Below are 21,955 nucleotides of genomic sequence, written 5' to 3' on the forward strand. Positions count from 1 at the left end.
TTGGCGCGTGGTAATTATAGTAATATAATAAATAATAAAATCAACTCTGAACTTTGAGAGACAAGTGGACTGGAGGAAGCGCCCGGCGGAACAACAGATGTATCCTTGGCGCCCGGAGCCGGTTCTAGTTTTTTTATGGTATTCGCATGCTTCCCACCTCGAGTCGCGCACTGACCACCGCCGCCGGTCGAGTTGCGCTCTGATCTGATTTTTAATTGAACGTTTACGTTAAGTGTACTTGGGATTCTCTCAGACGGATTATTTTTATAGGATTATAACGTAAGTACCTTTATTTTCACTTTTTCCGAGGATACGAGGGTTAGTATACTTGGTAGATGTCAGTGCTCTTATGAACTTCAGTAACAAAGTCATGAGATCGATTCTTTTTTCATAAAAATGCATTAAATTTGGGTCATCATGGACATTTATAGACTCATTTTGTTTTTTTGTTTTTTGTATTTTTTTTCTATTATTTAGAGAAGTAAGATTATTTTTTTATAAGTATAGGTAATTAAGGTATTGGAAGTTAAGAGCTAAACATATTGTTTTGAGGGATGTATTTTAAGAAGTTTTAAGTCATGGAAATTTGGGGCCTTAAAGACTAAGGGGCCAAGCATCAGAGAACCTTGAAGATGTCTATCGTTTCTTCTTCTTCTTTTTTTTTATTGAAAGCGTAATTCTGAGGCTGTTGATGAGTAAAATGGTTCATATATATCAATTGACATTGTTAATTACACCGACTATCTTTTTTCGATAGTTCCAGTTTGAAATGTAGTTAAACACAACAGTAGGCTTTTTGGATAAGATGATTGCTCCCCCCACCACACTCCAAGGAGGTTGAATTTTTTTTTTTAAATCAGTACTTTTTTTAACTACAGTTTTGAAATGGCATGAACAGAGAATATTTTAAGAGGCACAAATCTAAAATCATCAGCAGCAGTTAAGGACTAGACTGCCGTGCTAAGGAAGAACGCCGTATGAACATTCAAGAGTTGCCAAATTTCCGTCGATAAAATGTTTATTTTTGAAGAAAGATATGGATATTTTTCCTTGAAATTTTCAGGAACTTTAGATGAAATTGCGAATAAAATGATCTGAAAAATTGGAAGAAAAATGTTCACAAGTGTACCAGGAAATTCGTGTTTTATCAATCGAAATTTGGCAACGCCTGAAGCTTCATACGGCGTTTTTCCTTAGCACGGCAGTAGAAGACAAGCGCATCATTTACACAAAAAACTATGCAGGCCGATTTAACTCGGTGTGCTTAAAAAAATATCAAGACTGCTATTGGTGCAGTTGTCCGTCTAGCTTATTATGAGGCTGCTCGGGCTGAAAGCTCTCCAACTTGAAGTTCTGAAAAATTCTCGCTAATAATGAGTCGCGGTTATGGTCATTAACCCGCTCGAGCGCTAATTTTAATGTCAGGAGATCGAACTTGCTCTCTGATATTTTAATACATTCTTTTCATTAATCATTCAAGATAGAATTAAATTACATGGTACTGCACCTTGCACATTTTTATCCACTCACAGATTAGATAATGGTGACCTCTAAAATACTTTCCAGTGCTATCACGACACCTCCTTTGTTTGATGCTCACCCATTACCGTAAATCCATATTATCTTGGGAAATTGTTCACGGAAAATCCTTGAGAGAAAAGGTTCTTCTGCGTGGATATTTTTCAAATCTCTCGAATCTCCCTGATGTCAATACAATTTTGGCCTGGTCGAAAAAAGTATGGATATCTTCCTGAATATAGACGATGGAATATCGGGACTGTGCAAATTTTAGCGGGAGATTACGTTTGAGTTGTTCGATGATGATGCATTGCAAACCTTCGTTGAATCATCTATATCCCATCGATTGGAATTTAGAAGCCTAGAAAAATGGGCAAGAAGCTTATAAACCTTCATATAAGCAAATCAATCTATAATGACTGAATAGGCAAATTATTTTGGCTTCCTATTACCCGGGTAATTTTTTCAAGTCCCAATAAGAACAGTTTCATGCATCGAAATAATGATCGCCTATCAGTATCGAACAACTTTTCTCAAAATATCACCATTTTTAGAGGTCCATGGGATCGCATTGACAGTAATAACACGTAAGTTCATAAGTAATTTTGAAACGAAAACTGTCAACTTTCAATTTAAAAATCATCACTTATTAGGTGGATGAGGAAGGGTCGGTAAAAGAGACCAAATGTGACGGGGGCCCGGGGGGGGGGGGGGACAACAATCGGAAAAAATGTCCAACGTAATTTACACATGCTGAAATTAAGGCCTGAATCAGGTCCTGTAATTTGTGTTGGCTCCAAAATTTGTTCCGCCTACCCAGTGAGTCAAGTTGCGGCTTTAAAGAGCGCAAGTTGAGTGCCACTGCGCTGAGGAAAAACGCCGTATGAGCCCTCAAACGTCGCCAAGTTACTTTTAAAATAACACAAATTTCCTGGTAACTTTAACGTATCAATATTTTTCCTTTCATTTTGTAGGTAGTTTTTTTCGCAATTTAACCTGAAGTTTCTGAAAAGTTCAAGGAATAATATCCGTAACTTTCCTTAAAAATAAATATTTCTTCGAAGAAATTTGGCAGCATTCGAATATTCATACGGCGTTCTTCCCTAGCAAGGCAGATCGGCACGCTTCGGAACTCACCTTTAATAGAGTAGTTGTTGCTACTACGTGCACGTCATGACGTAAGCGAATTTTACTTACGTCACGTAGGGAGCTCATCTCAACTTTTACCTCCTAGTCCAATCGGGAGATTCTTGTAGTATGCGTACCGACACGTTTGTTCCGCTTTTTTATTTCTTACCGGCTTTATATGTTTTTATTTCAGTAGGTTGATTGTTCACGTCAGCTTCCTCCTGTGGTATTTTTTTTATCAGATGGTGGCCTTCCTTCCCATCCTACAATTATCATAGTTTACAAATGCTGTGGGTTCACAATAGTTGCTCAACAATTTTTAAAGATTTTTATTTACTTCAAAGGTCTAATTGTATTTTCAAGTAAGAAAGATTGCCTTCTAAAGTTGAATATTCTCATTTTCGCACTGCAAGGAAGATACGACGGCTTGAAATGCCATTTCTTTTATTAATTTTCATTTTTCGGTTAGAGCTCCCCCCCCCCTCCTTCTAAAAAAACCATGCTAACCCATATTTTTTTCAAATTTCACAGATTTTCCGAATTCATTTGACCTGAGCCACGATGAACTATCCCGTTTTATTTGTCAAATCAATCATTGGATTTTTCTACTCAGTGTATTCCTTCTTGGTGTATATCTTTCAATTACTTGGCTTCCTGCGAGTGCCAAAGAAATCACTGAAAGGTCAGCTTGCTCTGGTAAGTAATTGCAACAAAAACGATCAATTTCTCCGATACAAAATAACTTCATTCAGTTTATGTTCCTTCTGAAGCACATTTGTTTACTTATAACCTCGAGTTAGGTTCAAATCGCCGGCGGGTGTTACATTTGCATTGACTCATTCAGCTAATCAAACTAAACTTCCGATTCGTCAAACTCAGCGTCCGGTTTGTAAGATTGAGCTTTCAAACTTCACCAAACTGAAAAAAAGTTTCTGTCTTATGATTTGAACGCTTGGTATCACGAACCGAAAATTCCCTTTGACATGTTCGATCAAAATGGAGTACTGAATGTTTGGCTTAAACAAACGATAATTATTTCCAAGGTACACGGAATACTGCGGCTTCCGGGTCCCAGAATAGCATCAATGGTCTTTTTGGAGCGAATTTTACTCAGATTTCTGCACATTCTTGCGAAGTTCTGTCCAGTTCTGTCTCATCAATTATCAACATTGATGGACACCGTTGCCAACTGATTCATCATTCGGACCCGTTGGTTTTCGGTAGGTCGAACCTACTTTAGGACCACCTCGCGAAGCGGTATTAAAATCATAAACCAACGTTGGGATTCGTCGGTCACCGAATCGGAAGTTCCGACCTCAAATAAAGCGGTGCGAGGTTTGAGCGCAAAAGTAGTTCCAAACACCTCAAAATAAAATTCGCTTCAGGTAAAACAGCCACCTCCCCTTGCAGGACTGAACACTGATTATGGAGAGGCTGGTAACTACCTAAAACGTGGCACTACCAAGGTAGCACAGTGCAACGAAAATATTGAAATTAACTCGCAATTTGATTTCATAAAATTGTAATTTTTTACCATTACATTGCAAAAATTTTACATCATTTAGTTGATTTATGCCGATTTTAAACGATCAACAAAATGAGTTCTATGTGTCAGAAAGATAGGAAATATGTAAGACAGTGAAACATTGCAACTTATTTCAATAAGTTTCAATGGGCCCCTTCAAATAAGAGCTAGGCAATATACACAACACTCAGTAGAATTGCACTATTTTTACTGTACAATTGCTACTTATTGCAATCTGTGCTACTTGGGTATCAGATCTACCTCTGCAAGCTGGATCACCAAACCGCTATTCCCGTGTAAATTGAATAAATCAACATACCGATTTCAACGATATTCTCAAGGTAAAATTAGATAATTCATGTTATGATCATTCTCGGAATTTCAGGTAACGGGGGCTGGCAGAGGCTTGGGACGGGAGATATCAATTCTACTGGCGAAGAAAGGTTGCACAGTAGCATGCGTGGATATCAACGAGGAGGGCTGCCAGGAGACGGTGTCCATAATCAACCGGGACTTCAAGCTCGAGGCGGCCAAGGCTTACAAGGCCGACGTGGCCAGCCGGGAGGCCTGGACGGAGCTGGCCAAGCAGATCGCCGCCCAGCAGGGTGAAGTCGACATCCTCGTCAACAACGCTGGCATCGTCGCCAGCCACAGCATCCTCGAGGCCTCCGACGATCTCATCGAGAAAATGTTCGACGTCAACCTCAAAAGTCATTTCTGGGTAAGTTCACTCACTACAAATTAACTCAGGTTTGAGAGCAGAGGCGCCTTTTGGCGGCAAATTTGGTCAATTTTAATAGACCAGGGGGCAGACCCTGACCCCCCTAACCGCTTTGCGGTCACAGCCTTGAAGCGTTACGCGTCTCTTATGCACGTGCACCTCTAATACAGTCGTGCTAAGGAAGAACGCCGTATGAACATTCGAGAGTTGCCACATTTCTCCGAATTAAACATGTATTTTTTAGGAAAGTAATGCATACTTTTCTGTGAAATTTTTAGATGTTTTAGATCGAATTGCGAACAAATTATCTGAAAAATTTGACAAAAATATTAACAATTTTTCCAGTGAATTTGGTTTTTATTAAAGGAGATCTGGCAACGTTTAAAGGTTCATACGGCGTTTTTCCGTAGTCCGGCAGTATATCCGCATGAGTTTCAGCAGTATGAAGGATGGAACGTGGGTTGAGAATTGGCGAGGGTAGGGGATTGCCCAAGCGTTTTGCTTTATGCGTTACTTTTCTGTTTTAAAGTTATAGAGCGAAATAATTTTTTTTTTTAAAATCTTAGGTTTAGATGTAGCTATATAGTGCCCCTACCTTGGCGCCTAGAAAATAAGGGGCGACAGTCAAACATTGAGCCTAAAAAAATAATCGCAACTTTGATTTCGTTTCCCTCTCTTTTCCTTTCAACATTATTTGCTGCAATGTCTAAAAATCAACAAAAAATTGAAAAAATTGAGATGTTGCGTAAAATCAGGTTTCTTGGCGAAGTGAATTCGTATCCTCTACGTTTGTGAATATGAAAAACCGTGTCGGATTGTCATCCTTGGATTTTGAAAAATTTGAAAAATCAAAATTGGGGAAATATCACGGGATATACAAAAAATCTCATTCAGAATTTAAAACTGAATTACCTAAAAAAGAAAATTAACTTCCGTCTCTGTATATCACCATGGAACTAAAAGCAGCCAGAGTAGTAAAAGTCTGTATCGTTTTTGAGTGCTCTCGAAGACAAAAAAAATTATGGCTTTGGTCAACTTCCACCGAGGAGGAAACTTCAAAGCCAAGGCAATCAAGAACTCATGAGTTCACGACAGTGTTTTATGCGACTGCATTCTGGACCCAAGAACGAAAAAAATCGGCGACGCGGTTACTTAGACCACTTAAATTAAATTGCTCCTATGAAGGTCCATTGAGCACGATTCAACGTCCACGTGTACGTATTATTGAACGTATTCATGTTAAAAGGAACTATGTAGCATGGAAAGCCTATGATCATAGTTTCTTTTAGCATAAATACGTTCTATTGTCGAATAGCTGGTGGAGTTTGGCGTGCGGTGCATGAGTAATTTTCATCATTGCCATCACTGCGGATTTGAATTCTTTATGCTCAGTTGTGGGTTCTTTACCTATTTTATTACCTTAGACAGTATTCTTCTCTTTGAATGCCTCTAAGAAACGAAATAGTAACAGTTTTTTTACAAGTAGTCAGTTGTGCTAGTCGCAGAATCGCGTTTTGATGGTTAAGCTATAGTAGATCAGCGATAAATAATAATACCCGTCTAAACGCTAAATTTCTAATATCAACGGAGCTATCGCCCTGTAAGAAACGAGATGTATGACGTCATCCGTATGGAGATGGGAAGCACATCCTATGGTCTCTCTACATTGGATTCATTATAATTAGTGATGCACGCATCCGCCTTAATTGCTCGACTTAAAAGCGCTTCGTTAAAATTGGACGTAAGAAACTTGATGTTTCGTTTCAAGAAACGCGAGGTTTTCAATGTGTTATCAATGGTATAACATTTTAAACATGACTTTTGACTTAATTTTTAGGACGAAAAAATCCTTAATGATAGAGCTAGGGAATAACATTTCGAGTATTTCGAAACACATGGGTCATACTCAGAATTCTTTGCGCTAGACGTGAGAATCCATCTTCAACTGCGAAGTTAGGAGAGATTATTGATGATTACCACGAGACATTGACGCGGATCAAACTCAAAGACTACTCATTTTCGGTTGATTATTTACTGTTTTGATAATAAAATTAAAGTTAGAGGCAGCCGAACTTTTTTTCCAATGGAAAGACTGATTATGAAGAATAATAAAAGACAGCAAAGGCGATCTCAAATGAAGTGGGTTATCAGATGTGCCCGTTTCATACATATTATTTTTAGCCGAAATCCAGCAAGGTTTTGACAAACGTTACCAAAGTGACCTTGTGCACACACGTGTTTAACGATCGTGAAAGTCGCAAAGCTTATACTTATCTCGATTGCAACGTTTCGACATCTCCAATGTTTTTCTTTAATTTATTTTAATTTAGAAGGTCAATGAATAATATTGCCAGATAATATCATAGAATATTCTGTACAGGATGAGTAAAGATCCATAAAATCTCCAAAAAAATATGTTCGTTGGTCTTCGTTGTAAAGATTCGCCTGTTCCCATGAGGAGGTGAAAAAGGAAAAAATAAAATACGACAAGAAATTTAAAAATCAAGAAATACCTCGTCGCAAATCGAGATACATATTTTACGACTCTTACTTTTTGATTTGCAGAGTATACGCACTTTCTTGCCAAAAATGCTAAAACGGAATCAAGGACACATCTGCGCTATTTCTTCGATAGCTGCCCACACAAAAGCGGCTAACATGACCACATACGCAGCTACAAAATACGGCGTGACAGGTAATAATTTTTACGACGATTAGTCATAGTTTTAAGAACGATTATAGAGAGGAAAAATAGGAGCAATTTTTTTCCCAACTCATTCGACGGAAGAAATGTCATTACTTTTCTTGACTTTGACAACGAATGCTGAACTTTTCAATGTCCCTTATGATTACACAGGTGTTTGTAAACAGCATAAACTTCGGCAAGGAATCATTTTCAAATTTTAAAAAAATAGTATATGTGACGGTATCTACATACAGTTGAAAATGTGTACCGCCTCAGTTGCATTCGTCGTGTGTAAAAATTAAGTAAGCTTTTAAATCACTTAAATTTCTTCATAGGCACACGTACCAAATTTTGAAGAGTAAAGATGATGATGAGTTTTCAATTAGGTAAACTCAAGTAAACTTAACAAGAAATTGTACCTCAGGTTTTCGGATTTTTTATTTAACAGATATTGCGTTGGTGTAACTTCTAAATTGCAAGTGATAAATATTCATCTACAATTGCTACGTGGATTTGCATAACCGCTAATTTGAAGGGGATTTTTGCTCATGCCAGAAATTATATCTTTACTGAGATTATGTTTCCCACAGCCACAGATACAGTTCCAAAAGTTTGTAAACGGACTCAAACAGAGGAGAAGACGCCATAATTAGTCAGTAAAAATTTCCTCCCAATAATTTTTTATGACCGCACCAACGACTGACCTAATGATGGTCCAGGAAAATTAAAGGGTTATTAAAAAAGAGGAGTGTAGTTGGAGACTGACTTTAGTCAAAACAGAAACACACATGCTCAACTCAACTCTTCAGATTGATTTTTTTCATAGTTTTAATGTTGGGGAGTGAAAATGAGCACTAAGCTGTCATTTATTAAAAAAGTAAGAAGAAAAGAGAAGAAAAAAGGAGGTTTTAACAAAGCTGACTTTTACTATAATCTCCTTTTTTTATCTTTTAAAGGATTGATGGAGAACTTACGAATAGAACTGAAACAAATGCCGAACAACAACGTCAAAACCACAGTCGTCCATCCGTACTTTATTGACTCAAGTCCTATCAATGTCAAGCACTGGGAAGTCAAGTAAGCCTCTCAAATTATCTTTTAAACGAGTACTCAATGACTCATTCATAATGAAAAGGTTCCATTCATAACTATACTAAGGATAAATTTCAGTACCCTCAGCCTATGTTTTTTTCAACAAAATGTTTCGCATAAGTGATGAGCAAGCTACATATCGACGGTGAAAGTCGGCAATCACATAACTCGTTTGCGGTGTTGAAAATCTCCGCCTCTACGTCATTTTTTTAAAGGAGAACAAATTGATATTATTTCTTGAAGTTTTTGCAGAATTTTCTTCGCATTGAGAAGAAAAATCATGACTAGTTTTAAAGAATTGCCGTTGAGTAGTTCTCCATTTAAAAAATAAAGTATGACAAGAAGTCTGCGACGTCGCAAACCGAGTTATGTGATTGCCGACTTTCACCGTCGATATATTAAATGTCCAAGATCAACTCAAAGATACAATATTAGTATTTATAATTGTTATTTAAATCAATAAAATCTAACTGCTTCCTTAAAAAAAAACTCACGCACCATCGATAAGTGACAACATAATTATTCGTATGACCTATATCTATGGTTTGATTTAAAAACATTTATTTATTCTTACTTCACACACAAAACCTTTCAAGGTGTGAGAAAGAAATTAGGCGCTTTGAGAAGAGAACAAAGTACACTCAAATTACTGCTAACCCTGATAAAAATTGGCGATAAGAGCTGCGTTTCAAAATACCATAGGAATTCTTATAGCTGGCTAAAGAAGGTTGGCTACAGAAAATCATATAGCTGGCTGTAGAATGCGGAGAAAATCATACGGCCGGGCTATACGAAGCGATAAAAAAGTATGCAGCCGGGCTATAGTTCTTATCGCCGGGCTTTACACATTATCTCCTGGCTGTTGCTTTTTCGCCATCGATTATAAAAGGCTATTAGAAATTGTACAGAAATTCGTGTGCTTTGGAAATTCTTAAGTTTGTACGGAGCCACCTTAATATTTACGTAACACACATTATATTTTCCTTTAATACATATTTTTTTCATCAATTAAAATGAGAATAATCCACACAGGATGTGCAAACATTTCAAAATCATGAGTTGAATGACGCTGACTCCGCCAAATTAAATATTAGAGCCTAACACAAAGCGGGGCGGCGACGCACTAGCGCCTACAAACCTAACAGGGATACTTCACGCATTGCGCAACGCGTGAAGTATCCCTGTTAGGTTTGTAGGCGCCGATGCGCGTTTTGCGCTGGCTGCCCGCCTCCCGCGCCGCAGCGTGCCACGGCGCGGCGCTTGAAGCAACTATTTCACGCCAGAGGTATTGCACAGTATCATACGAAACTGAAGGCGCTTCAATATATTAGGAATGGCAGGCATGTGCATCCATCAAAAGTACGGAGCATTCCTCGCAAAATAAATCAAGATACTACGGCCCAAAACGATAGCAGTAGTCCAAAAACTCACTAAGTCCTAGCATTCGTAATTAGTAACAATTAGCATACACTTTATCGCCTGGCTGTTGCTTAATCGCCATCGGCTATGAAAGGCTATAAGAGATTGGGCATCCGGCTATAGAAGCTATTGGCATCTTACAGCCGGCTGTAGGTCTATGGTATTTTGGAACACAGATTCTACTGCCAATTTTTACCAGGGAAAGGTTTCCAATCTTATTCAAGAAGACTTTAATATTTTAGCAAGTGGGAAATTGATTCCGTCGAACGCAAATCAACATAATATCTCACTTATAACTGAAATTTGAAGATTGGTCCACGAGTCCATCCTTTACTTGATATTTTGTTGATAGACCGCCTGCTTAAGGTTTTTACAATTTTTCACTCTGTCTGGTGGTTCATTGAGATAAATCACTGTATGTGAACGTGCCCTAACCGAGTACGATAAAACCAAGTGCAAGACTTATTTTTTAAAGAAAAATAGAGATTACATAAAGCAGCTCGCGATGAAACGACTCATATTTTCGCCCCTTGGTGCAACGTGTGACTAATCTTCCATTTGTGGTACCTGTGTTGCATGCACCAAAAATGAAGGCGCAACAGTTTTCATTACGCTCTCACGGTGAGCACATAAAATGCGTGCCCACCTCACACAGTTTTACTTTCTCGTTCCCCTTGTTTATTCATGATCGCTCCTTGTTACAACAACAATTTTCTTTCCGCAGCAGACGTGGAAGTATTCTTGTTGCAACGAATGTTCCCTTGTTACAATGAGTTCCTAACAATGTTCTGTTTTATTTGATTTATTTCATTGTCTTGATATTTTTATTTCTTCTAGAACTGATTTGCCATCAGTGTCATTACAAGACGTGGCGCGCGCAACTGTCAGTGGGATTCAGAAGAACCAACACACCGTTGCATATCCCTTCTATGTTTATGCGCTGTGCCTTGCTGTAAAGTAAGTACCGAGCAACGATCAATTTTAAAACGGAAAAATACCTATATTTTAAATTTTGCATTCCAGGTGTAAGAGGAAGTGCTTGCGAAGCTTTCTACCATGAAGCGTGATATAGACATAACACTGCACAGAGTTCAGTGAACTTTTCAAGAGAAATAGGGCGAAAATTAGCAACTGAAGTCATCTTTTTTAAGTGTTAAAGCCGGTCAATCTTTATTTCGCGAATGAGTCCAAATCTATATTCCTACACGTATATGCAGTGACATACAGACAGATATACTCCCAAATACATACAGTGCCGTCTTTTAGTGGGGGCAGAGGGGCGATTGCCCCCCTTGCCCCTCCTTGCGTTTCAAAAAGCCTTAGGTAAACGAGAAAAATTGATCAAATTGCTGAAAACTTGATTTAGTTCTTTACTTAGGTATCCTGTTCGGGGTCATGTTAGGTCACCTGCCACCCCCCTCCCCCGTTAATGTTTTGTTGAAATGACGTTACTGGTCATAAATAAAATTAATGGGCTCCAAAATATATGAAGGCTGTAAGGTACCTAGAATTCGTCAGCTGACAGTAAGAGATAAAGAGGTAAAATATTTTACTTTAATTTGGAAATAGGAGGGCAGTAGTTGGAAATGGTAAAGACATACAATTTTGGTATTGATGAGATATAGTAAGTAATTTAAATTTTAAACCTCAATTATATAAGAAAATGAGAATTGCTGATTGAAAATTTTACTTCACATGAAAAATAAGTCGCAAAGAAAAATATTTTAAATCCTGGCAACTGATTTTAAAAAGAAATTAACTCATTTCATTAATCTTACAACGATGTCTCGACAATCTAACGATATAACATCTCCTCTTGTTTTCAGGTGTATTCCGCAACCTGCATCAGACTATTGGTACGAATCATTCCAAGTTGAGCTATCCGACAAAAAGGACTAGAAAGACACGGAAATCTCATGAATGAATCAGACCATATGTACTCAATGTGAAATATTTCGAGGACGGCTCGTCTCTCTCAGAACTCTGCAGCAGCTTTTAGATTCAACACTGAAGAATTTCCTAAGAGCAAAAATTCAAGGCTAATAACTTAAAAAGGCTAAACTTTGTGATATTATGAGCCTAACTGTCAGTTCACGAGACCCAGGTTTTCATAATATTCCCTCCATTTGATATCGCAACTCTAGCCTTTTTAAATTTCATTTATTAGCCATGATGTCGCTATATTTTCAAAGGTTTTCATCGTCATACGAGCAAATCACCCCATACGTTTAGTTGCACAGCGTGCATGGACTTGATTAAAATACGGAAGTGCCGAAACAATTACGTTCCTTAAAGGGTATCCGGGGTGTCAATGACCCTTAATAAGTATCTGCCTTAAGTCGCCCACAACTTAAAACCAGTGGCGAGGCATGAATGATCGATTATCGAAGTTTCCCCATTTGAAGCTATGGTAAAGAATCGATTATTCAGGTGTTAGTTGCGAACACCCTGTTCTTCAGTGGAGTGGCGTGCTTTGCGATTTATTGATTGATCTGCCATTTAAACGTATGGAAAAGGATCAATAAAGAGGGTGTTCGCAACGAGCACCCTCATAATCGATTTCCTACCATAGCTTTAAATGGGGAAATATCGATAATCGATCAATCACGCCTCGCCACTGCTATTTATTGATCCTTTCCCATAGGTTTAAATGGCATAAGTTGTGCAAATGGGGGTTTAAGTACTTTATAGTTTCAATCCTTAAACTTTAATGTTGATACACGTGTATTTAAAACTGACTAAAATTTTAATTTAAATAAAACTGTGATCATAATTTTTCACCATGGATCATTACTCCACAATTACCACCTCGATGTAAGTGATTAATGTATTTCAGACTTATTAAAATTTTGCGTGTCTCCCTCTTGGAGCAATCTATCACCGGATAAATGTTATTTTTTTAAGGGAGTGTAAATAGTTCAATAATAAGTTATTGTAGGTAGTCAATGTTCTGCAATGTAAAATGATTGTTTCTGTTACTGCTTATTTAATTTTAAGGTTATATTTGCTCTTATTTAATGATTGAATAAAGTTTAATTTATTTGGTGCGTAACTCATTGTCGGCTTCATTTCTAGATTTCCCTTCAAAATTTTAAATGCGTAGTTATGGAATTGAAATCAATGAAATATAAATTATATAAAAATCATAAAAAACTGATAAAACATGATATTAATGAACAGTATAATGTACTTGAATGTCAAATATACTCATTCAAACTGAAAAATGTGTATATTTTGAATACAAACTTTTATGAAGTAGGACCGTGAGTTGCAGGAGATTACACTGAAGATTTTAGCGTTAGAAAAGAAGTGTTCTTTTTTTGCATTGAATTGTCGCTGGCTCAAAAGTTCATTTAAAAACAAGTACCCGCAGCCCGTCGCACAGTTCAAAAAATGACGAAGAATGGGGAAGAAAATCGAAAAAATATAGTGTGTACGTAATAACGCGGACTAAGCATCCGTCCAAAAAAACAAATGGAGGTGGAAATTCCGAATTATTCGTACTTTCTATTATAAAAAGTTGATATTTTTCCAGTTTTATGTTTACATCCGCTAGCGCCGCTGTAAAAAATATTCTAGTCGACTGTTCGCTTTCACATAGAGAAAAAAGAGGGTTAAAATCCAACTTGGGCATTTCCAATTAGTTGTGGTTGTACCCCAATTAATTAGGCTAATAACCCAACTGTTGGAGTGCTATACCCCCATTTTGAGTTGCGGCACCACCGCAATTGATTGGAAATGCCCATATAATCTAACAAAATGAGGCAGTACCACAATTTTAGGGAATTAGCCCTACCTCTTTTCAGTGAATCAGGAATACTGTACTTAATTATGAATGATCGTGTTAAAGGCGGCAATGCTTACCTGAGAACACTGAGGATTTGTTTTTCGTCAGGCTGCAGGTCTTTAGTTGGTTTAGCTGCAATTTGGCACACCAGCCGACGTGCACAACCCATTGGGTCTTGACTTAGAATTGACTCGAATGTTGGTAGGTGGTCGAAGGAGTCATCAACCATTTGATCCAGCTCCTGAAAAAAAGAAATGCATTCCAATTTGATAATTCCAACATATGTTAAAATGCCTCCTCTGTGGATTATATCCAGATGATATAATTATGGTTAATATCCAGAAGTGATAATTATATATTTAGAAAACGCGACGAGTAACCCCGGAAGATAATGAATCGATAACGTGGAACAAACGAGTAATGATAAAATAATTATTTTGGATGATCGCATAATTTCCCTAAATACTGTCAGGTTTGACAATGCTATTTAACTTGTATCAAAATGTAATTTAAAATAATTATTTCCATTTTTTTAAACCAAAAAATATATAATTTTCCAGTGTAACCGGACACGATTATCTAGTGCTGTAACCATCTCATTGACTTCATTTCACGTTGCCCTGGTAATTTTCAGTTGCACTCTTTTTTTTCTTATTTTTCTTTTTTAAGAATAAAAAAAGTGTACAAACGAAAATTACCGGGGCAAGGTGAAATACAATTAATGTGATCGTGGGTGAAGACCCACACTAAACATAACCAAACACAGTCACGCTGATTTGGTTAAATGCGTCTAAATCACCTACAGATGTTCAATCATAGTGAAAAAGTTTTCGTAATTTGAATGAAAGTAAATAAAAATATAATCAATTAATCAATAAACAAAACTGGAATGAACAAAACATTGAACCATGGAAAGAGGGACGCCCTGGTAAAAATAAGCAGTAGAATCTGTGTTCCAAAATACCATAGACCTACAACCGGCTGTAAGATTTCCAATAGATTCTATAGCCGGCAACACAATTTCTTCTAGCCTTTTATAGCCGATGGCGATTAAGCAACAGCCTGGCGATGAAGTGTACCTATGCTAAACGTTACTAATTACGGATGCTAGGACTTAGTGAGTTTTCGGACTACCGCTCTCTTTTTGGGCCGTAGTATCTTGATTTAATTTGCGAGGAAAGCTCCGTACTTTTGAAGAATGCCTGCCATTCCTAATATGTTGGAGCGCCTTCAATTTCGTAAGATACTGTGCAATACTTCTAGTGTGCAATAGTTGCTTCAAGCGTCGTGATACGCTGCGGCGGGCGGGCAGCCAGCGCGGTACTCGCATTGGCGCCTACAAACCTAACAGGGATACTTCACGCATTGCGCAATGCGTAGGTGCGCCGCCGCTCCGCTTTGTATTAGGCTCTAATATTTAATCTCGTGGAGTCAGCGTTTTTCAACTCATGACTTTGAAATGTTTGCACACTCTGCATGGATTATTCTCATTTTAATTGATGAAAAAAAATATGTAGTAAAGGAAAATATAATGTGCGTTTTGTAAATATTAAGGTGATTCCGTACAAACTTAAGGATTTACAAAGCACACGAATTTCTACACAATTTCTTATAGCCATTCATAGCCGATGGCGAAAAAACAACAGCCAGGCGATATAGTGTAAAGCCCGGCGATAGGAACTATAGCCCAGCTGTATAATTTTTTATCGCTTCGTGTAGCCGGGCCGAAAGATTTTTTCCACTTTCTACAGCCAGCTATATGATTTTCTGTCGCCTTCTTCAGTCGGCTTTAAGAATTCCTGTGCTATTTTGAAACGCAGCTCCCATCGCCAATTTTTACCAGGGCGAGGTTGATGGAAGGAATCAAAATAATAAATGTCACTTACGGTGTATTCCGGAGCGGACCTTTTGAAGAGCCCCAGGACTCTCCCCGGCCTTCCACCTCCTCCACCACCTCCACGGATTTTGTTCCAGTCCTGGGCCAATTTGTGGATGAGGTACAAGCCGATGAGACCCATGGCGGCAAGTAAGGCCAGGCGTATGAAGTGGAGGTGAGCTTTGACTACGCCGGAAAGTATTAAGATCAGGAAGGTTATCACCCCCGACCTCACCCAGAAATTCATCTGCAACACAGAGTAGTCCAAGATTTGTAGTCTATCATGTAGAATGTAGATCAAGCTTGACATGCGAGCAAAAAAATTGGGGAGAAAACTAGAGTACCTATATAGCGAGAGTATGGACAGATCGCTTCATGGAGGGCATAGGGCCCAAAAGTGCAGCCACTCTTCTAACCAACTTCTATAACGCACAAAATTTCACTGCCAGTCTGCAGATTCCACTTCTAACCAAGATGGCTAAGAATGTACATAAATGAGCGTTCTTCCGCAAAAACGAGTAAATTTATGCAAAAACTAAGTCAAATACGTGCTTTATAAACGATGGTTCTTAACAATTGTACTAGTAAAGCGCTCTGGATAATTGAGATTCATAGATTGGCTGCATTTCTGGGCCCTAACTTTATTCGCGGAGACATCGGTGAAGGCCTGATGGATTTTCGGAGATTCACATCTGTCTATACTCTCGCTGTACAGGTACTCTAGAGAAAACAAATGCGAGAAAAAATAGTATCGAAAAAAAAAACAACGATATCAGTATACCGTTATTAGATATTTGTAAAAATAATGGTTTAAATAATGGTTGGAATGGTTTTAGGGTGGAACATCCTACTTTAAATCGACGGATACGGTCAAAAAGTACGTATCTTCGATTGTGACATTTTAAATTCCGTTCAGGTTTTATTATTTTAAAAGAAAACTAACCAACAGTTTTTCTTAATATTTTTTGTGATATTTCTTGACTTATGCAGAAGAATTGAAAGACAATTCCCTGGAGGTATTTTGGTTGGTTGTTTCCTCTTTCAAACATAAAACGTAGTATGATATTTTGTAACATTGCGATGCAGATACGCAACTGTTTGACTTCAACTATCGTACATTCGGAAAACATCCCACATCAGAAAAAAATTTAGGACGATTGGTCTGTTACAGCAAACTTTTGATGGAACAAAAAAAGCGTTTCTAATAGAAAATGGTTTAGAAACCTTGGTAAAGAATCATGAGAGAGATTAAAATTCACTCTAAACTTCACAATCCTTGTTAGAAATTTGCGCATTTTTAAGTTACTTCCTCCTCTTTAGATTTATCGTATATCCTCTCCTCATAAATCTGATGAGGTAAGTATTGGCAGTGGAAGAGAGAGCCGTTTGCCAAGTTTACATAATATCCTTACAAAACTCTAGTCCTTTATGAGGTTCATTGTCACTAGAACATCATTTCATAACTGCGGAACATATTTTAATTCATATCTCATCTGCGGGAGGGCTGCTGTTTTACCACTAATTCCATATTTATACTGTCCGGGCGTACTTGGACGACCGTCTCCTTACTGAGAACCAGAGTCTTTAAAATTCCAGCAGCTTTAGCGTCGCGTTGTGTCATGTCTTGTCTCCATCTTATCCACTTATCATTTCGGTTGGCATATCCTCCTCATTTCAAAATCCACGCCAATTACGATTAGTAAGGATCCGTTATGACGCGGTAATGGTGAGCCGATGCCCCGATAACGATAGAATGTAAGGATTAGGACTTTCGGGAATCTTTCAAAAGTTGCGCAATTCGTTTTTATTTTAACTATCGTTGTTTTTTTCATCAGGGATTGGCAAAACTTTTTCCAAAATGATAAACCGATTACCTTATGATTTTGAAAGGTGTCACTATTACTTCAAATTTTTTTTAATGAATTCAACCCTTGGATTTGCATTTTTGAATATGAAAATACAGAATAAAATATACTTAAAAACGTAAAAACTCGCTGGCGCGTAAATTTTTACGTGAACGAAACGCTTTTCGCCGGTAAATATTTTACGGGCAAATGAGTTTTTAAGTTTTTTAGTTTTTAAGTATTTTTTATTGATCATTTTTTCGTGCGGGTCTCCGAAATTTCATTGATGAGAATACACATGCACTGTGTATGACATACACTTTGTAAAATGGAATAACCGGAAAAATGAAGGTGGGTGAGGTACGCACTATAGTAAATCTCTTGTCAGGCGTTGGTATGATAGAAACCGTAGGTTGTAGGTTAAATTGCTAGGGCTCTCGGCGAAAAAATTCACTGAAAGAATTGAATGCTCAAACTGTGAGCAAACCCCTCACGCAAAGTTACTCGAAAGTTTGAAAAAGCTTTGCTAGAAATTGCATACATTTTTCCGCATTGATCAGCAAAATGTAAATACATCTTGTAGAGAGATGATTAACCGAGTCCTTATTTAGAGAGAAAGCTGAGTTATACATGGTATAGAGCTTGAAAGGTAATTTATTTTATTCTGCCAAAATCTTATTACCCACGAAAACGATTTGGTATCCCGAACATGGACTCATTTCGTTTATGAGATCATTCATTGGATCTCGTGTAAGAGGGGGAAAAAGTCGAATCTCTCTTACTGTTTCAATTAAATAAGTTAGTTCCGCTTTTCGAAACTGAATCAAAATAATCAACCATCATCAATTCTTGGTTTAATGCCCCTGATGAGCGTTTTTTGTTTCATTCACGTGAAAGTGATTTTATTTTACTTTGAACGTAAATGTCAAGAGCCGCTGCCTTGTCTTCTGTGAATACCTTTTCCCACACTCAACATGTTGGGTTCACAATCCGTTAAATAAGTGCTGTCTTAATTTTACATGCTTTGTTGTAAGATATATCAGCAGTGATTCGATTTACGAGGTCTGCTCGCAAGAAACCGACTTGAACCACACTGAAAATTGCACCGCTTGGGTAGAGTGCAGAACGGAATGCTCGGGTCAGAACCGGTACGAATTTAAGGCCGTCATTAGGTCGTAAAATCACGTAAGCGGCGCTGCAGCCGAAAAACAACCGCAGTGTGTGAATCCGGGATCTCTCTCTCCGGAGAGCCAAAAATTATACCTCCTCGTTATTTACTTTATCAGGGCACTCGCTGCAACTTGGCTGGTCCGGTCGAGTTACATCATTGCTGATGAAATGAATTCAGGATGACAAGAACGATCGTTCTTACTCACATTGAAATGACTTTTTTCCTCCAAGAGGTTCGGATAGTGACTGTGTCCGTTAGAAATATAATATTTCGCCGAGTGAAAAAACTGCGTTTTTTCTTTTGTTTCCTCTTTCTGTGCAATGTTGTCATCGGTCGAATATACTCATAGGTGAATGAGAAAAAAATATAAATGCAAGTGGTTGATTCGGCTTCTTCGCACCGTAATTTATTCTCATACAGAAAGAAAATACTGCATACCTAATCTTAGCTTTTATATAAAACTTGCCAATACATAATTTCGTAAAAACAATACGTAAGAAATTTCAAGTTTTTCATAAAAATGCGCTTTCTGAACTGAAAATTTCAAATCGCGTTGAGGCAAAGTCTAAGTTTGCGGGCAGCTAAAATTCATTATAAAGTTAATTGAAGGCGTGAAGTTGCAACAAAATCTGGCATTTTTGGCAATTTGAAAACTTTCCTGGTAAAAATTGGCAGTAGAATCTGTGTTCCAAAATACCAAAGACCTACGGCCGGCTGTAAGATTTCCAATAGCTTCTATACAGCCGGCTACACAATTTCTTATAGCCTTTTATAGCCGATGGCGATCAAGTAATAGCCAGGCGATAAAAAGTATGCTAAATGTTACTAATTACGAATGCTAGGACTTAGTGAGTTTTTGGACTACTGCTATCGTTTTGGGCCGTAGTATCTTGATTTATTTTGCGAGGAATGCTCCGTACTTTTGAAGAATGCCTGCCATTCCTAATATATTGAAGCGCCTTCAGTTTTGTATGATACTGTGCAATACCTCTGGCGTGAAATAGTTGCTTCAAGCGCCGCGCCGTGGCACGCTGCGGCGCGGGAGGCGGGCAGCCAGCGCAAAACGCGCATCGGCGCCTACAAACCTAACAGGGATACTTCACGCGTTGCGCAATGCGTGAAGTATCCCTGTTAGGTTTGTAGGCGCCAGTACGTCGCCGCTCCGCTTTGTAGTCCGAGAGCCAGACGACTTTGAGTGACAAACTCGGGATACATGTTTTGACCCCCTAAATCGATAGCCTTGCATGCACTGAAACGGAAAATTTTTGTCTGCCGCCCTCTAGCCTGTGCCATCACCCTCATCTAGGCCCTCAAAGTGGTCCAAAAAACACCATCTGGTGACAAACTCCTGACGCTCGGCAGACAAGTCTATTATTAAAGATCATACCCAGGGTGACTAGAAAAACTTTGTCTGCCGCCTTCTAGCCTGTGCCATCACCCTCATCTAGGCCCTCAAAGTGGTCCAAAAAACACCATCTGGTGACAAACTCCTGACGCTCAGCAGACAAGTCTATTATTAAAGATCATACCCAGGGTGACTAGAAAAACTTTGTCTGCCGCCTTCTAGCCTGTGCCATCACCCTCATCTAGGCCCTCAAAGTGGTCCAAAAAACACCATCTGGTGACAAACTCCTGACGCCTAGTGTGGTTGCAGATGTACTCCTGTGAGCAGCTTGTGTAATAAAGTTTGAATGATACATCATTCTCTTCGTTTTTTTCGTGTAGAATCCGATTTTCGATGTTGTCAAGTCCAAAAATGATGCTGGTGCCCCCAATTCAAGATGGCGCCCAAAATGGCCGCCCCGGGGGTCAAAATTCCAAAATTTGAGAATATTGTCGAGTTTGGTATCCATTTATATGTAATTTTGGTCGTAGAATTCATATCTGGTGTCAAAAAATAATTTCAACCCCTTAGGGTCCGTCAAATCCAAGATGGCGGCCAAAATTTCAACTTTAATGATAATTACCCAAGATGCACCTTTCACTGTCGAATGACGTGTCTTCATTTATGTTAATTAGGTCAGAAAACCTACAAGGGAGGTCTACAATGCCACTGCACCCTATGGAGGGCCAGGGTTCACCCCCTCCTACCCCCAATATGGCCGCCGCGGAGGGCATAAATAGTGACATTCTCTCAGAACGTCATAGTAGGTGTCCATTCCTATGTAATTTGAGGCGTTAAATTCCAAATTTCAAGTCATAAATCGCAAATGTGAGACTTGCAATGGCTTATACCCTATATGGGGCCAGGGGAACCCCCTCAACCCCCTCTTCTTTCTAATATGGCTGCCATGGGGGGCATAAGTAGTGAAATTCTCTCAGGACGTCATGTGAGGTGTCGATTCTTATGTAAGTAGAGGCTTATATTCCGAATTCCAAGTTGAAAATCGCAAATTAGAGGTCTGGAATGCCATTTCACCCTACGCGGGGCCAGGAGCAACCCCGTACCCTCTTCAAAACGGCCGCCGGGGGGACATAGTTGCAGTGAAATTCTCTCAAAGCGGCATGTGAGGTGTCGATTCTAATGTAAATAGAGGTGTAGATTCGGAATTCCAAGTCGGAAATCGCAAATTAGAGGTCTGGAATGCCATTACCCCTACGGGGGGCCAGGAGCAACCCCGTACCCTCTTCAAAACGGCCGCCGGGGGGACATAGTTGCAGTGAAATTCTCTCAAAGCGGCATGTGAGGTGTCGATTCTCATGTAAGTTGAGGCCATTTCACCCTACGCGGGGCCAGGAGCAGCCCCGTACCCTCTTCAAAACGGCCGCCGGGGGGACATAGTTGCAGTGAAATTCTCTCAAAGCGGCATGTGAGGTGTCGATTCTCATGTAAGTTGAGGCGTAGATTCCGAATTTTAAGTCAGAAATCGTCAATATCTCAAAGTGACAAAAACACTTAAGCATGGCAATCGCTCTGGCCTTCATCTTTGAAGAAAGAATGCATCTTGGGTGGGGTTCAGTTATGTCGAAAGAGCTGGAAATGAATCGGATAATTTAATGGTGATTGACATATTTCACCGGTGTTCTTTTTCAAATGTACGCAGAGGATTCATATTGGTTTCTGGTTCTTTCATTATTAGATAACTGGATAATAGATGGTTCTTTTTGCAATCGATTTTCTTCTAGCAGGAGCGTGCGTTTTGTTGCAGATAACGCAGGAAACTGCAGGTGTCGCTTCTACTAGGAGA

General features: G+C 38.8%; 1 protein-coding gene across 4 annotated transcripts; it reads left to right on the forward strand.

Annotated features, from left to right (window-relative positions):
- The first annotated feature begins 134 nt into the window (after window positions 1-134).
- LOC109033534 (short-chain dehydrogenase/reductase family 16C member 6) lies at window positions 135-13,141 on the forward strand. 4 transcript variants are annotated; one of them, XM_019046200.2, is made up of 7 exons: window positions 135-279; window positions 3,178-3,342; window positions 4,557-4,892; window positions 7,458-7,587; window positions 8,535-8,655; window positions 10,927-11,046; window positions 11,916-13,141. In XM_019046200.2, the coding sequence occupies exons 2-7, from the start codon at window positions 3,208-3,210 to the stop codon at window positions 11,986-11,988; spliced, it is 915 nt and encodes a 304-aa protein (XP_018901745.1). In that variant the 5' UTR covers window positions 135-279; window positions 3,178-3,207; the 3' UTR covers window positions 11,989-13,141. The 4 variants fall into 4 exon arrangements, with proteins under 4 accessions (XP_018901745.1, XP_018901746.1, XP_018901747.1 ...); XM_019046201.2 differs by lacking the exon at window positions 135-279 and adding an exon at window positions 2,693-2,838; XM_019046202.2 differs by lacking the exon at window positions 135-279 and adding an exon at window positions 2,800-2,936.
- The last annotated feature ends 8,814 nt before the right edge of the window (window positions 13,142-21,955 follow it).

The sequence above is a fragment of the Bemisia tabaci genome, chromosome 4, assembly GCF_918797505.1.
Source record: "Bemisia tabaci chromosome 4, PGI_BMITA_v3".
Lineage (NCBI taxonomy): Eukaryota > Metazoa > Arthropoda > Insecta > Hemiptera > Aleyrodidae > Bemisia > Bemisia tabaci.